General features: G+C 42.6%; 1 protein-coding gene across 6 annotated transcripts in view; it reads left to right on the top strand.

Annotated features, from left to right (window-relative positions):
• Window positions 1–11,339, top strand: part of ZNF143 (zinc finger protein 143) — a 29,644-nt gene extending 18,305 nt beyond the window's left edge. For all 6 annotated transcript variants that reach the window (XM_036427884.2, XM_036427883.2, XM_045577570.1 and 3 more), the window contains 5 exons: window positions 512–739; window positions 4,100–4,248; window positions 5,990–6,151; window positions 8,926–9,072; window positions 10,004–11,339. In XM_036427884.2, the coding sequence (XP_036283777.1) occupies window positions 512–739; window positions 4,100–4,248; window positions 5,990–6,151; window positions 8,926–9,072; window positions 10,004–10,087 (770 nt within the window). In that variant the 3' untranslated portion in view covers window positions 10,088–11,339. The remainder of the gene's footprint in view (window positions 1–511; window positions 740–4,099; window positions 4,249–5,989; window positions 6,152–8,925; window positions 9,073–10,003) is intronic.
• The last annotated feature ends 4,934 nt before the right edge of the window (window positions 11,340–16,273 follow it).

Raw genomic sequence — 16,273 nt, 5'->3', positions numbered from 1 at the left:
CAGGATGTCATAGTTCGATTCCTGGTTAGGCCACATGCCTGGGTTGTGGGCTCAATCCTCAGTAGGGGCAGTGCAGGAGACAGCCGGTCTGTGATGTTTATAAAATCCTTAAGTAAATTGCATTAGTTATAATAATTATACTTATTGTCATTATTAGTGTGATATCATTAATCTAGATTAGTTATAGGTAGGTTAGAGTTTTATCGAAAATTTTAGAGTTGAACTGGGCAACATCTCCATCCTTAATTTTCTCATCCCTTGAAATTAAGGGGAAAGTGGTATTTAGACACAGGATGACACTCAAGGTGCAGACTACCTTTTTAATCAAATCAAAAGCATTGTTAGGGAGTCTTTTCTTGTGAGCTGCCTCATGACAGGATAGAAAGGGATTTTAAAACTACTTCTTTTTATAGGCCCCTTTTCTCCCCCTCCTCACAAGGTATGGAATGATTATGCCTTCATGTGTAAAAGTTTATTTATTTTGTTTTGTTTTTGGCCCTTCTTTACTTAGGGGAAAAGCCATATGTTTGTACAGTCCCTGGGTGTGACAAAAGGTTTACAGAATATTCCAGTTTGTATAAACATCATGTTGTTCACACTCACTCCAAACCTTACAACTGTAACCACTGTGGGAAGACATATAAGCAAATCTCCACGCTGGCCATGCACAAGCGGACCGCCCACAATGACACTGAGCCAATCGAGGAGGAGCAGGAAGCCTTCTTTGAGCCTCCCCCAGGTGAGGATTTTGTCTAGTGTCTCTGTGTTTGAGAATCAACAATGGTTTATGATTTATAGTATTTTCTCAACTGATAGAGCTTCATTTAAATAATCACACACCATACAATTTACAATTGTGATAAGTGCTATCAAAGGAAGTCCTTCAGAATGTGTAAGAAGGGAGCTTCCCTCTAGTCTGGACATCAGAGAAAACTTCTCTGAGGAAGTGATTTTTGGAGGTTTTTGATCTAGACTCTAGATTAGGGGTGTCGAACTCAATCAGAGAAGGGGCCAAAATCTAAAATCCAGCCTAAATCGCGGGCCGAATGGTTTACTGAACAGACATAAACTGTCATTGTGATGGAAACGCAGCGGAGTGCAGTGATGACAGCACGGTGCGGGCCACATTGCAAGGCCTGGCGGGACGGATTTGGCCCACGGGCCTTGTGTTTGACACATGTGCTCTAGATGGAGAGGCAGTGGGGGCTGGAGGGGAAAAGGAGCAAAGGCCAAAAGAAACATTTCAAATAGAGGGACTGACACATGGAAAAACCCATTTGAGAGCAAAGTAAATTGGAGACTGAGAGAAGCCTGGCCAGTGCGGCGCTTCTGCCTGGGAAGGTGGCCTGAAATGAGGCTGGAGAGCCTGGCAGGGGCGGCTGCGTTAGGAGTGTGTTAAGGATGTTGATCTTAATCATAAGGGCAGTGAAGCACTCCCAAATAACTCAATTGATTCATGTGCTGTTAGGTAGTGTTGTAGGAGACAATAGTTTATCTCTAACTATTTATCTCTAAATAGTTAGAGATAAACTATTTATAATAGTTTATTCTAAATAAAATACTCATTTTATTTAGAATAAACTATTGAAAAAATACTTCAGAGAACTACAGTCAGTGATTTCAGTTAAATAACTCAGCTTAGGTAAATAGGAAAAATGAATAGATTTTTCTAAAACAAAAACAACTTGGAGATTATTTTAATGTTTCATTGAATATCTCCTAAGTGAGGTAAATTTGAAAATTAAAAAAACAACAATGCACAAAAAACCTTTCCCGCCGAAACCCGTTTGGCTCAGTGGATAGAGCGCCAGCCTGTGGACTGAAAGGTCCCAGGTTCGATTCCAGTCAAGGGCATGTACCTTGGTTGCAGGCACATCCCTTGTGGGGGCGTGCAAGAGGCAGCTGATCGATGATTTTCTCTCATCGATGTTTCTAACTCTCTATCCCTCTCTCTTCCTCTCTGTAAAAAACCAATAAAATATATTTTTTTGAAAACAACTTTTCTTTCCCATTATTAACAACTGATGAAGCCTTGAAAACATTTAGGTGGCCCTACCCGGTTTGGCTCAGTGGATAGACCCATCGGCCTACAGACTGAAGGATCTCCGGTTTGATCCTGCCAAGGGCACATGCCCAGGTTGTGGGCTCGATTCCCCAGTGGGGGATGTGCGGAGGCAGCCGATCAATGATTCTCATCATTGATGTTTCTATCTCTCCCTCTCCTTTCCTCTTTAAAATCAATAAAAATATTTTACAAAAAAAAAAAAAAAAGCCATTTAGGTGAAAATGTTGGTTGAAGAGTAATGGAAAGAACAGATTACTTACTGCTCAGATGATTCTCTAATTTGTTTTCTCAGATATCTGTCACATGATGGTAAGAAAATAATAAACCCCTCAGTCTTGAATATATTGTTTTCTTGCCAAAGCACTGTAAGGGTACATCCTTGCAGTTAGAAAACAGGCTTTTGTGGTGTCAAACTTATACTTTAGGACTTTTTTTTAAGCTTCCACAATCTCTTCCTTCAATATAGATACAGAATTTCTTTTATTTAGGAAAATAGTCTATAGTATAATACACCTTCTGTTTTTAAAAAACTAAATTAAAATGTTTTTCCCAGTCTAGAGATGAATCGTGTACCTTTTCTCTCATATGACCCCCTAAGTTTTAAAGCCTATTGGAATAATCTATATATAAAAAAGCCTAAGTGACTGTTTGACTGTTCAACTGGTAGCTACAATGCGCACTGACCACCAGGGGGCAGGTGCTCAATGCAGGAGCTGCCCCCTGGTGATCAGTGCACTACCACAGTCACTGCTCAGCTGACCAGTAGGCACCAGGCACCAGGCTCATGGCTGGTGAGTGCCACTGCAGCAGCAAGAGCCTCTCCCACCAACACTCCCCCTGCGTGTTCCTTCCCTATCCAGACCGGGATTAGCATTGGAACTGACTGGGTTCGAGCCTGCAGCTGCTTCTCGGTCTTGGGTATGCTGGTATCACCTTAGGACAGGCATGCAGTGAGCCTACCGAGAGGTGGTGGTGGCAGGTGCAGCGGACCGGATAAGCGGGAGAGGTGCCCAGCCAGAGCTTGGGCTCCTCCCCAGCCACCTGCTGCTTTGCACACTGCTATATCCCTCATGGGATGTAGGACTGCCAGTAGCAGCCGATCCCCATAGGCCAGGCTGAGGGACTCTACCGGTGCATGAGTCCATGCACTGGGGCCTCTAGTGATATATAAATAGCTATGGAATAGGACAACAAAAAAAAACATAGTAATGACTGCAATGGAGATTATGCCAGGATGACTATAGCAATATGAGTGAATGCATCAACCACTAACTTTGAGAACTACTCTTAAATTAGCATATTAAATCCTCCTTTGAAAGAGAAAAATGTATATTGACCCTGTTCCTGCCTTTATGAGAGGTGGAAAAAGATAGGAGAGAGGTCAGAAACCTTCCTGGTTGCTAAGTATTGCAGTAATGGACTATTGAAATTTTTGTTTACTTGCTGGTTCTTTTTGAAAAAAATAAAGTGGATGGTGGTTCCTATTCTGTCACTTATTAAATGATAAACCTTACACCAGATAACATGTGATTACATTGTCTTTAAACAATGATGTCATTGTGTACTGATGACTTGCAATCAATTTAGTATTCGTAGTTTGCATTTACACACAGATTTGTGGTTAATGTTTATGGAGATTATCTTATCATTTTTAACAGCTTAAGTGACTATAAGAAATTGCCATAGTGGAAGGATTATTTGCTAGTCAAGTCTTTCTGTATAGTTATCCCGCTGCTCCAACATACATGTGTAGTATCAGTAATTACTCCAACTAAGAGAATAAGAGAAGTTTCCCAAAATTAGAACCTTTAACTTTGATGTGGAAAGTTTTGATTCAGTCTGCTTTGATTTGCTTTTACTTTGCAAAAATGAAGTTAGAAGAATTGGAAGAAGGTGCTGGAAACTATTTTCATTATGTAGACTATAATACATCTACTTTAATTTGTATAAGTTTCTCTATAATATTTTAAATGTCCTTTGTTTTTTAGCATCTTGGTTGATTGGTCAAATAAATTATTTGTTTGTTTTAAACAGGTCAAGGTGAAGATGTTCTTAAAGGGCCCCAGATTACATACGTCACAGGTGTAGACGGGGATGACGTTTTGTCTACACAAGTAGCCACAGTAACCCAGTCTGGGTTGAGTCAACAGGTTACACTCATATCCCAGGATGGGACTCAGCATGTAAGTATGCACCAAAAGCTGAACAAGTTTAGTGATACTTCTCTGAACCTGGGCTTGAAAGTCAGATTACATCCCACTTGAGGAAATCCTTGAATATCAAAATTTGAGTTTGTAGGCAGTGCTAGCTTTCCTAAAGGTTTTCCAGTAGCCTGCTGAAAGAGTCTACATGCAGAGAGATTAGTAGAGAGAAGGTTTGTTACTCTAGAACTCAGATGGTGTTACTGGTATAGTTCAGGGGCAAGGTGATGAAGGTCATTACCACAGTGAAATTAAGGGCTTGAAAAGTAATGGATGCATGTGAAACACATGTTGACTAACATATAAGAATTTTGTTTGAGATTTAGGTATCTAAAATAACCCTATCTGATAAAGAGGTAATATGCAAATTGGCCATCATTCCAACACACAAGATGGCCGGCAAGGGAGGACAATTGTGGGTGATCAGGCCCGAAAGAGAGGGCAGTTAGGGGTGACCAGGCTGGCAGGGGAAGGCAGTTAGGAGTGACCAGGCTGGCAGGGGAGGGCAATTGTAGGGGATGAGGCCTGTAGGGGAGAACAGTTAGGGGCAACCAGGCTGGCAGGGGAGTGGTTAGGGGATGATCAGGCTGGCAGGGGAGTGGTTAGGGGATGATCAGGCAGGCAGGCAGGTGAGAGGTTGGGAGCCAGTAGCCCTGGATTGTGAAAAGGCAGTCAGACATCCCTCAAGGGATTCCAGATCAGAGAGGGTGCAGGCTGGGTTGAGGGACACACATCCCCGTGTATGAATTTCATGCACTGGGCTTCTAGTCCTATATAATAAAAGGTTAATAAGCAAATCGACCTAATGGTGGGACAACTGGTCACTATGACAGGCACTGACCACAAAGGGGGTAGACGGTCAACGCAGGAGCTGCCCCCTGGTGGTCAGTGCACTCCCACAGGGGGAGTGCTGCTCAGCCAGAAGCCAGGCTCACAGCTGGTGAGCGCAGTGGTGGTAACAGGAGCCTCTTCTGCTTCTGCGGCAGTGCTAAGGATGTCTAACTGATGGCTTAGATCCGCTTCCCCCAAGTGCACAAATTTCATGTACCGGGCCTCTAGAGTCTCATAAAGATGGGTAAATGGTTGAGTGCTGTGGCATTCTGGAGGAAGAAGTAAATGATTTTTCCTGAAGGAATTTTGGAAGCCCTTATAGAGAATGGCTATTCAGTTGGATCATGAAAAATATTCATGAGTTTGTAATGCAGAGATTGAAGTAAAGAGCAGAGTCTTGAAGATATGATAGACTGTGCCACTGTGGGACTGCAGATGGTTAGTGGTTGCGGAGGCTGGTTTGGAAGTACTGGAAGAAGTGTCTGGAGAGGCCGTGAAAGGCCAATCATGAAAGGTCACCAATGCCATGTAATGAGCTATGGTGACGGGGAACCACTGGGCATTTAAGCAGAGAGCGTATTGAAATTTGCTTTTGTAGGAAGATGCCAAGGTGTAGAGGGTGATGAGGGAAGGGCTAGACTGGATACCTGGACAGAAGTATTTGTAGAAAGTCAGATGAGAGAAAAGTAAGGATCTAAATTGGCAGTAGAGATGGAGAGGAGGAAATATATTTAAGAAATACTCAATTTTCTGATGACCTCCTTCTAAAATAGAAGATGCTTATTTGCTCTCCTCAGAGTAGACTTATAGAAGAGTTAGACCTAGTCCTTCATAAAGATTGTCAAATATAACATGAAACGTTGATTGATTTGTAAAATGCATTGTATTGCAGGTCAACATATCTCAAGCTGACATGCAAGCCATTGGTAATACCATCACAATGGTAACACAGGATGGCACGCCCATCACAGTCCCTGCTCACGATGCAGTCATCTCCTCGGCAGGGACACACTCTGTTGCTATGGTAACTGCCGAGGGTACAGAAGGACAGCAGGTAATTGCTTTTTTTTTTCTTCTTTTATATCAAAAATGTCAATATCCAAATTGTTAATAGATGTACATGTGATATAGTAAAGCACAGAATCTTTAGATTGATCCCAGTTTTACAGTTTCTAAGTTATATAACCCTCTGAGTCTGTTTTCATCATCTGTAAAATAGGAGTGTTGCATCTGGCTCGTACAACTGACATAAGGATTGATTGAGATAGTGCATTTAAACTACTCAGCCCATTAAGCTCTTCCTACAATCATCATCCTCAGACCCTTAGGGGAAAATTCATTTCAAAATTTAGTTTATTTAATTTTTTTAATATATAATATATTCACATAGTTCAAAAATCAGAACGTATGTACAGGCATGCATTGAAAAATCTTCCTTCTGGCCGAAACCAGTTTGGCTCAATGGATAGAGCGCAGGCTTGGGGACTGAAAGGTCCCGGGTTCGATTCAGGTCAAGGGCATCTATCTTGGTTGCGGGCATATCCCCAGTAGGGGGTGTGCAAGAGGCAGCTGATTGATGACTCTCTCTCATCGATGTTTCTAACTATCTCTCTCCCTTCCTCTCTGTACAAAATCAATAAAATATATTTTTTTAAAAAAAATCTTCCTTCTGGCACTCTCCCTCCCGGGAGTCCAGGAATACACCCGTGCCTTCCCCTTTCCCTCACACCCAAGTTCCAAATGCCCTTCCTTTACCTCCATAACTTGTTTCCTAAGCCCATTTCTTCTAGGAATTACTTTTTCTACCTCTTAAAAAAAATGTTCTCTTATAAAAAAAAAAAGTCTTCCTACCCCTGCCTCCATTAACCTAGTACTTGCCCATAATAAACCACATTTATTAGTTTCTTATATATTCTTCCAATGATTCATGAAGCATATAAAAACAAATACAGACATTTTCCCCATTTCCTTTTTTTTATGGTAGTAAACTGTTCTTTACTTTGTTGTTTTTATAATATACTAATATATCTAGAAAGTCTATTTCATTATATAGAGAGCTTCCTCATGATATTGATTAATATATTTAAAAACTGTTCTTGGCCGAAACCGGTTTGGCTCAGTGGTAGAGCATTGGTCTGCGGACTGAAAGGTCCCAGGTTCGATTCCGGTCAGGGGCATGTATGTTGGTTGGAGGCACATCCCCGGTAGGGGGTGTGCAAGAGGCAGCTGGTTGATGTTTCTCTCTCATCAACGTTTCTAGCTCTCTATCTCTCTCCCTTCCTCTCTGTAAAAAAATCAATAAAAATATATTTTAAAAACAAAAACAAAAAAAATGTTCTTGTACAATGCTGAAGGCAATGTTAAATTTCACTGCATCTACCTTCACTGAGAGTCGGTCAAAATTAGTTGCTCTCATTCTTCGTAAATTCATTTATATATATATTATTTTCATTTATATATTTCATACCATCATAATAAAAATTTCAACAGCCTTTTTTGATGATACAGATAATTCAATTCTAAAATTTACCTGAATATGCAGAGGATCTATAAAAGTCAAAATAATATTGAAAAAAGAACAAAAATGAAGTTTTTCTACAACCTGAAATACAAAACTCAGAATCTTAAAGCTTCTGGAAAATTGAGTATTTTTGCAGCCTTAGAATAAAGATGTCTTAGGATACAGAATTTACTAACAAAAGAGAAAGCTGATCAATTGGACTTCCATCAAAATTAACTCTGCTTACCAAAAGATACCATTAAGAAAAAGTGCCAAACTGGGAAAAAGTTATTCTGTGTGTGTGTGTGTGTGTGTGTGTGTGTGTGTAAAATCTAAGGGCAGATAAATCTAAGAACAGATAAAACAAAGCTATGCAATAGAAATCAGAAAGTTCTGCTTGGCTTGGGAAGGACATTGATGGCATAGAATATGAAGGAACTGTACTATATCTTGTTTTAGGTGATGGTTTCACAGATGTATCTGTCAAAATGCAATAGAGCACCTAAGATGGGTATTTATTTATTGTTTGCTAATTATACCTTATACAAAAAAAAAACCCACACACTCACAAAACAACACAATTTTCAGGCTGTCTTCTAGAATGGTCCCACCTAAATCAGTTTGCAGCCATTTCCATGGCTCTAGAATACTTGGTTGGGTTTATAACTAAGCTTAGGTAAATAGACCTTGTACTAATTACAGTTGCAGGTCTGGAAAGATAGTGACCCTAAAGCAAACATTCTTATGAGCTTATCTGGAGCCTGTGGGCTAGGACAATTCTCTGGAGAGAGAGAGGAAAATTCTCAGAAGACAAGGCTTTGAGGGCTGGACTGGAATCAGTCTGCTTTCAGTCACTAGGGATATCACAAGGGTGGGAGGACCAGCTGTGGCCATTGTGCAGATGTTGCTGATCCACTTGGGGTGTTCAGACTCCACCTGTGGGTTATCTGAAGGGTAGGCTTTAGCGTTATTTGTAGTCCAGCGCCTCTAACATGGCAGGATTGAAACTAAATGTTGTCTCTGCTGTGGTGAGTGTTGCTGAAATCTCCGCTTTTTCAGACTTCCAGCTACTGCTTTCTACCAGAATGATTGGAACTTTCCGATACACTGGCTAGTTCTGGGGTCTTAAGGAATTGAGAAGAGTTAATATGCAGATTTGGGGGGGTTGCAGGCTCAATCCCCAGTAAGGGATGAGCAGGAAGCAGTCAATCTATGATTCTCTCTCATCATTGATGTTTCTATCTCTCCCTCCCTCGCCCTTCCTCTCTGAAATAAATTTATATATATAAAATTATAATTTTAATTCTTTTGTGTATTTTTTGGTTAAGGTTGCAATTGTGGCTCAGGACTTGGCAGCATTCCACACTGCATCATCAGAATTGGGGCACCAGCAGCACAGCCATCACTTAGTAACCACAGAAACCAGACCTCTGACTTTAGTGGCAACATCCAATGGTACCCAGATTGCAGTTCAGGTGAGTCCAGAGGCAACTGTCTTCCATCAACAGCATCACTTAACCTTGTACACTGTGCTTTATGCATAACCTTTACAGGAGGAGGGACATAGAATAATCTGTGTCACTTATTCACTTTAAGGAAATTGCTATGTTCAGGTAGATTCAAAGAGACCAGCACTTTGTTCTTTATTAATTTTGCATATTCTAGGGCAGTGGTCGGCAAACTGCAGCTCTCAAGCCGTGGTTTGCCACTCTGTTAACTAATGAGTTTGCCGACCACTGTTCTAGGGGAATTTTTAGTGAGAAAAATAAAGCTTCTAGTAAGTATCCCATATGCATCAAGCCAGCTATCTTAACTATCAGAATAAAAATCTAATTAGGCCCTAGCTAGTTTGGTTCAGTGGATAGAGCATCGAACTTGTTGACTGAAGGGTACTGAGCTCGATTCTCGATCTAGGGCATGTACCTGGGTTGCAGACTCCTCCCCAGACCGGGCCCTGGTTGGATCTTGTTCAGGAAACAATCAATCAATGCATTTTTCTCACATAGACTTATCTCTGTCTTTCCCTCTCTTTAACTCTAAAAACCAATGGAAAAATATCCTCAGTTGAGGATTAAAAAAAAACACTGATGAAAATTCCAACCATTAGTTTTAATTTAGCTTATGGGCATGGAAGCTAAAGGCTTAGGAAGCTCTCTAAATTATCTCCCTTGGAAAAGATGACTATCTTTGGTCCTTTGCATGTGCAAAAGTTTATCAAAATCCTAAATAAAGAGACCGTATTATTCTCCCCTGTAGGAATTGGGTTTGTTTTTGTCTTTATTTTCTCTTACTGATAGAATCAGTAGAGGTTGCTTAACAAGCCCAGGGGCCAGAAATCCCACTTCTGACAAGTAAGATTCCTTTGGCATTATCTTGATTGTGAGCTTGTGTGTGTTCCTGTTTCAGCTTGGAGAACAGCCATCTCTGGAAGAAGCCATCAGAATAGCATCCAGGATCCAACAAGGAGAAACACCAGGGCTGGATGACTAATCCTGAGAGCAATAAAGCCAGGGAGCCTTTCTTCTTCAGGCAGCAGAGCTCCGGGAGGCCCGGGGCCCAGGAAAACGATAACTTTTCCATTCCTCAACACTGTACACGTTTTTATGCAAGAGTGGAGAACATTTTATTCTTGACACTTTTGTGTATATAACCCGTGGGATAGATTTCCAAATTGATTCATTGTGTACAAGGAAGGATGAAATTAGGGCAGTCCAGTAAATTTTCACATTAATCTTTTTATCACATTGCAGACTCCTAGAGTCTTTATGTAAGACTAGTGAAGTCTTACAGAGTCTTAGGGTGGATTTTTAACCTACTGTGAAAAAACAAAAACAAATAAAGGCTATATTTAAAACGTCAAAGGTTCTATATGTCACACAATCATAATTCCAAAAGCCATCATGGATAATAAAGAATATAAAGCCTTCAAATATTTCCCCCGGTTAGTAGAGTGTCTGCAGCTTTTGTTCTACTGTATATTTGTCTTTTTATTTGTGTCTCATGGTTTGAAGACTGTTTATTAAGGCTTCCATTCCTGTTAATTACCAACTCTTCAAGCTGAAATGCTAATTATATTAGCACTACATTGGATTATGTATAAAATTACAAAGTTTTTTAAAATTAAAAAGCTAAATCCAGTACTTTGTTTTTTGTTAAAGACTTTACTTAGTGTTCATGTTTTTGTTACTGTTTTTAAAAAAATAATGCACTATCAAAGTTTGATCACAGTCTGGAGCCCAGATAACAGTGCTGTAATTGGAAATGGCTTTACTCTGAAAATAAGGTTAGTAGGTTGGTGTAAATTATTTATTTTTTTGCTTATGTACTTTTGTTTTAAAGCTTATTTACCCTAAAGTTTATTATTTTGAATACAGCAATTTTTAAAACGTTACCTTTATATTTGTTTTATTAAATGGGTATGGGGGTGGGGGGAACTGTTACAGAAAATACCACAAATGTAATAGATTATAACCCAACACGATTGAGAGTATATTGTAGATCAAGCACCAAATAAGTACTATTCTATAAATTTTTATGTACTCATAACAGTTTTGTGAGATATATGGGATTTACAATCCCATATTTGTACAGGAGGAAACTGTGGTTCCAAAGAAGTTAAGCGTCTTACCCAGGCCTATAGCTATGAAGGGGCAGGGCAAGGACTTGAGAACCCAGACTTTCTGACTCCCAAATCCAGTGTATATTTCACCATGCCGCAGCTGCCTTCTCAGATGATAATTTATGGCAAAGATTATCAAGATGAGCTTTGGTTTCTGGTTACCTAATGATCTGAGCACTTGAAAAACCATCTCTAATGTCAGAAATTCAGCTAAAGATTAAAAAAAAGAAGGGGGGGGGGTGGTGGAGGGTTGTCCTGCAGCAATCACTTGGTCGCGGTCGTTACCATGCTTTGTTTGCTAGAGAGCTGACATGTGGCTGGTTTTCATTTCCAGCTTTACAGTAAGTAAGGAAAAAAAGTGAAGCTGTTTTATTAAATATTAGAGGCCCCATGCACAGACTTGTGCACATTGGAAGTAAATTAGTTAGAACGTGGCCAGTGGAGCAGCACTGGACAAGACAGGCCAGACACGCCCTGGAGGCAACCTTCCGTGATCCCTCCGCAGCTAGTGCCAGGGCTCAAAGGGCGTCTGGGGAGTGAGCGGGGGTCCTGCAGAAACCTGCAGTCCAACATCCCCCAAGGGGTCCCCGGGTGCTCAGAGCGAGAGAGGGCACTCTGCAAAGTTGCTGTTCCTCAGCAGCTCCTGCGCCCCCCCCCCCCCCCCCCCCCCCCGTGATCAGTTTACGTCATAGCTACTGGCCAGTTGGCTGGTCGGCCAATTGCTTGCCTAGGCTTTTACATATATATAGATAAATGTTATCTTGGATCAGGTTCTTTGAAGTCTTGTAAAAAAGGGTCATGACTTAGTCATTTGAAATGGGAAACTTTTCCAGGATGGGCAGGACACTGGTGGCTTGCCCTTCAAAGCTGTTTGTAGATATATAACATTAGAAAAGGTCTTAGTCACCTGCAGAACCAGTCTTCATTCTTGACAGACATTTAAACATGCTGAAAATTCCCAGCTGAGGCCTGCTAAGGCTCAGAAAGGGGCCTCAGAGGGGAGAGCAGGAGAACAGAATCTGGGAAGACCCAGGGCGGAGCAGCAGCCTCCCAGTCCCTGTCCTGCCGATAGGGAGCTCCTGGGTGGGCCCACCAGCCCTACTGTGCTTCCCAAGACCCAAACCCAAGCTATCGACTTCCCTGGGTCTCTTACAGCTCCTTTGCCGGCTGGACAGGGTAGGACTGAGCGAGACTCTGCTGGTAGACCTGATTGTTCCTCAGCTCAAAAGAAAATGCCTTCCTCCTGGCACCAGAGGAAAGTGCAGAGTGATGCTGTTGGTTGGTCCCCTCCCTGCCTTCCTGGCAATGGGACCTCAGGAGGGGGCAGGATTTCCCCAAGGACTCCAGCTGAGGTGCTGACAGTTGCTAGTTAGTGAGGCTGGTGTAGGTTTCAGGGTGCAGGTGCAGGATGCGGAAAGGAGCCCTCCAAAGTTGAAGACCCCCAAAGGCACTTGATGAAATAAGAATATACTTTAGCAAAAGGAGCTGGTAGGAGAATAACTGCAATGTCCAAAAAATCCAGACAATGCTCAAGACATCTTTCAGTCCAAGAGAAGCACTCTATCCCAGACACAGCTCCAGGCCACTACAAAGGAAAGAAGTTAGAAAATAGCTCTGGCTGGTTTGGCTCAGTGGATAGAGCATCAGCCTGCTGACTGAAGAGTCCCAGGTTCGATTCCCATCAAGGGCACAAGCCTGGGTTGCAGGCTCAGTCCCCAGTGGGGGATGTACAGGAGGCAGCCGATCAATGATTCTCATCATTGATGTTTCTATCTCTCCTTCTCCCTTCTCTAAAATCAATAAAAATATATTTTTAAAAAAAGAGAAAAAGAATAAAATAAGCCGGGACCTGTTTGGCTCAATGGATAGAGCGTCAGCTTGGGGACTGAAGGGCCCCGGGTTCAATTCCGGTCAAGGGCATGTACCTTGGTTGCGGGCATATCCCCAGTAGGGGGTGTGCAAGAGGCAGCTGATCTATGACTCTCTCTCATCAATGTTTCTAACTCTCTATCTCTCTCCCTTCCTCTCTGTACAAAAATCAATAAAATATATATTTTTTAAAAAAGAATAAAATAAAGGATTGGCTTCCTTAATCTACTACAGGTGGCAGCTGCCCAGGGGGCCACATCACTCCCTAACTACCCCAACTCTGCCACCCTCCATCAGGAGCAAGCTAACTGGACAGTCTCTCATGCTGCTTTCCTGTGTGGCAGCCCTGGGGCTGGGAGTAGGTAAGTATTAATACCTTAGGAAAACCTGGCACTGAGCACTGAAATGAACTAGATTTCCATGTGTCATTCCAATGAATTTCAGGTCCAGCATTTCCTGGCTCAGATGTGATTATAGACCAGTCAAGTGTCAGCAAACCCCAGCAGTGAGAGGGGACAGTGAAAGGCTGAAGCCCATTGGCAGAGGGAAAGGTGGAGAAGGCTGCCTCAGCCCCCTCTGCTGAGATTTCCTTTAGGGATGAAGAGATTTTTCTATACTTAGATTTGCTTTAGGGATGAAGAGATATCAAAGAACACTTAAGCAAATATATATAGTGAGTGGCCAGATTATTATGATCTCTGAATGCATAATAATATGGCCACTTTGTGTGTGTGTGTGTGTGTGTGTGTGTGTGTGTGTGTGTGTATGTGTGTATTAGAGGCCCAGTGCATGAATTCGTGCATGGGTGGGATCGGGCCAGCTTGGCCAGGGGGAGGAGACATGGGCAGTTGGCCAGCTTGCCTGCTGGCCGAACTCCTGTTGAGGGGACAATTTGCTTTTTATATAGGCTATAAACTGAGTGGCCAGATTATTATGCTTTCAGAGATCATAATAATCTGACCACTCAGTGTGTGTGTGTGTGTGTGTGTATTAATTTTTCAGAGAAGAAGGGAGAGGGAGAGAGAGAGAACCATCAATGATGAGAATCATCCATCAGCTGCCTCCTGCATGCCCACACTGAGGATCAAGCCTACAACCTAGGCATGTGCCCTGACCCGGAATTGAACTGTGGCCTCCTGGTTCATGGCTCAATGCTCAACCTCTGGGACATGCTGGCTGAAACACGCGGCTGGGCCACATACTAGTACCCTCCTTTCTTTTTTTTTCTTTTTCTTTTCTTTCTTTCTTTTTTTTTTTTTTTTTTAAAGCTGAAGCTCAGTGTGCCTTTATTTTATTTTTAAATATATTTTATTGATTTTGTACAGAGAGGAAGGGAAGAGATAGTTAGAAACATTGATGAGAGAGAGTCATTGATCAGCTGCCTCTTGCACACCCCCTACTGGGGTTGTGCCCGCAACCAAGGTATGTGCCCTTGACCGGAATCGAACCCGGGACCCTTCAGTCCCCAAGCCGACGCTCTATCCATTGAGCCAAAAGATAGAGGAACAGGGCTGGCTTCATGGACGTGTGACCAGTGCAGTTGAACAAGACCCTGCACTCTGAAGAGCCCTGCACTTGCGAGTTAATGCACGGTAGCTGAAGTCTTGAAATTCTTAGTAATCCTATCTTTGAATTTGTGTTCTGTAAGTGAAGTCTCAATGAACAATGAATGGAATAGGCACTGGGGGCTTGGAGCCTGAACTTAGTCCCACCCCCTGTGGCCTCCCTAAATGAGTTCTCTTCTCCATGCTGCTTCCCTGCCTGGCCTCCCCCTTCTTGCCCTCACCCTGTGACTGCTGCTGTGCCTTCTGCCTTTGGCAGGGCCCTGGGTGCCAGTGCAGGAGGGTCAATGATAGGCGCAAACACCCTGTGGAGGTTGGTGCCATGGTGGTGGCCATTATTGCCTTAGGTTGGCAGTACCATAGTGGTCCTGGTGGGTGGCTGGCTTTAGCTGAGCCTTGAGAGGAGCAAGCCTCTTGCCTATCCCAGCTCTGACTTTTGGAGATACCTGGGAGTAGCCCACCTGCTGTGGCCTGGGGAGGCAGTCCTGTGGGAAGGGCTGAGGGGACTTGTCAGCCCAAGAGAGCGCCTGCCCCAAGCACCTTGAGGGCCCAGGCCCTCAGAAACTCCTCCCCTAGCCTCTGTGCCGGGAGGACCCTCTCTTCCTCCCTCCTCCTTTCCTGGGCCAGCACCATGGACCCTCCCTTCCTGAAATGAGCTGCAGAATTCCAATTGCGTCGTTTCAGTGATCCCCAAATACAAGTTACACACTTTGATAGTTTCATTTCAAGTTGGCATTGCATAATATAAATATGAAGGGTAAAATTCATGCTAAATTCATTAAATTAATTCTTTAATTTTTCTTAGAATGATGTTAAGTAGCAAATTAAAGCACCAGGAGAAGTAGTGTGCGCGTGGGGAGGCGGGTGAAGGGTTTTGGGTTCAGTGTCATTAAGTACATTCACATTGTTGAGCAAATTTCACACTCTCCAGCTCCAGAACTTTCTCAAACAATAAGTCCCCGTCACCCCTCTTCCAGCCCTGCAGCCGCCTTTCCATTTTCTATGAATCTGATACTCCTAGTACCTTGTATACATGTCTTTGTGTATCTGACTTTATGTATGCATTTAAACGCACTTTTTTTTTTGAGAGAGAGAGAGAGTGAGAGAGGGAGAGAGAGAGAGACATACATCAATCTGTTGTTCACTTATTTTTGCATTCATGGATTCTTGTATGTGCCTGACCTGGGATCGAGCCCTCAATCCTGGCATATTAGGACAATGCTCTAAGCAACCGAGCTACCCAGCCAGCACTTAACAGCACTATTTTTCTTTTTTACCAAGAGGCCCCACATTTTCTTTTCGTACTGAGCCTCACAGATTGGGTAGCTGCCTGCTGAAAAAAGCCCTTCTCTTTTCACTGTCACACAGGAGGTGTGACTTGTGTTTTAGGAACATATCGTCTGCTTCTCCCTTTTATTTTTTTAATTAAATTATTATCTGTGTACATTGTTTCTCCCTTTTAGATTGTGGGGTCCCGTAGGATAAGTGAGAATTCCACTTCCCCAGAAGTCCCAGTGGCCTGACCAAGCAGCAGGTCACCTCTAACTGTTCCCTCTGGCTCTAAACTCCCCCCTGGCTTGAGAGGTACAGAGAATCTCCACGCAGGAGTTTCGAGTGTTTCCAGTG

This window comes from Pipistrellus kuhlii, unplaced genomic scaffold (assembly GCF_014108245.1).
Source record: "Pipistrellus kuhlii isolate mPipKuh1 unplaced genomic scaffold, mPipKuh1.p scaffold_m20_p_9, whole genome shotgun sequence".
Taxonomy (NCBI): Eukaryota; Metazoa; Chordata; class Mammalia; order Chiroptera; family Vespertilionidae; genus Pipistrellus; species Pipistrellus kuhlii.
This window is presented reverse-complemented; position numbering and strand designations above follow the sequence as displayed.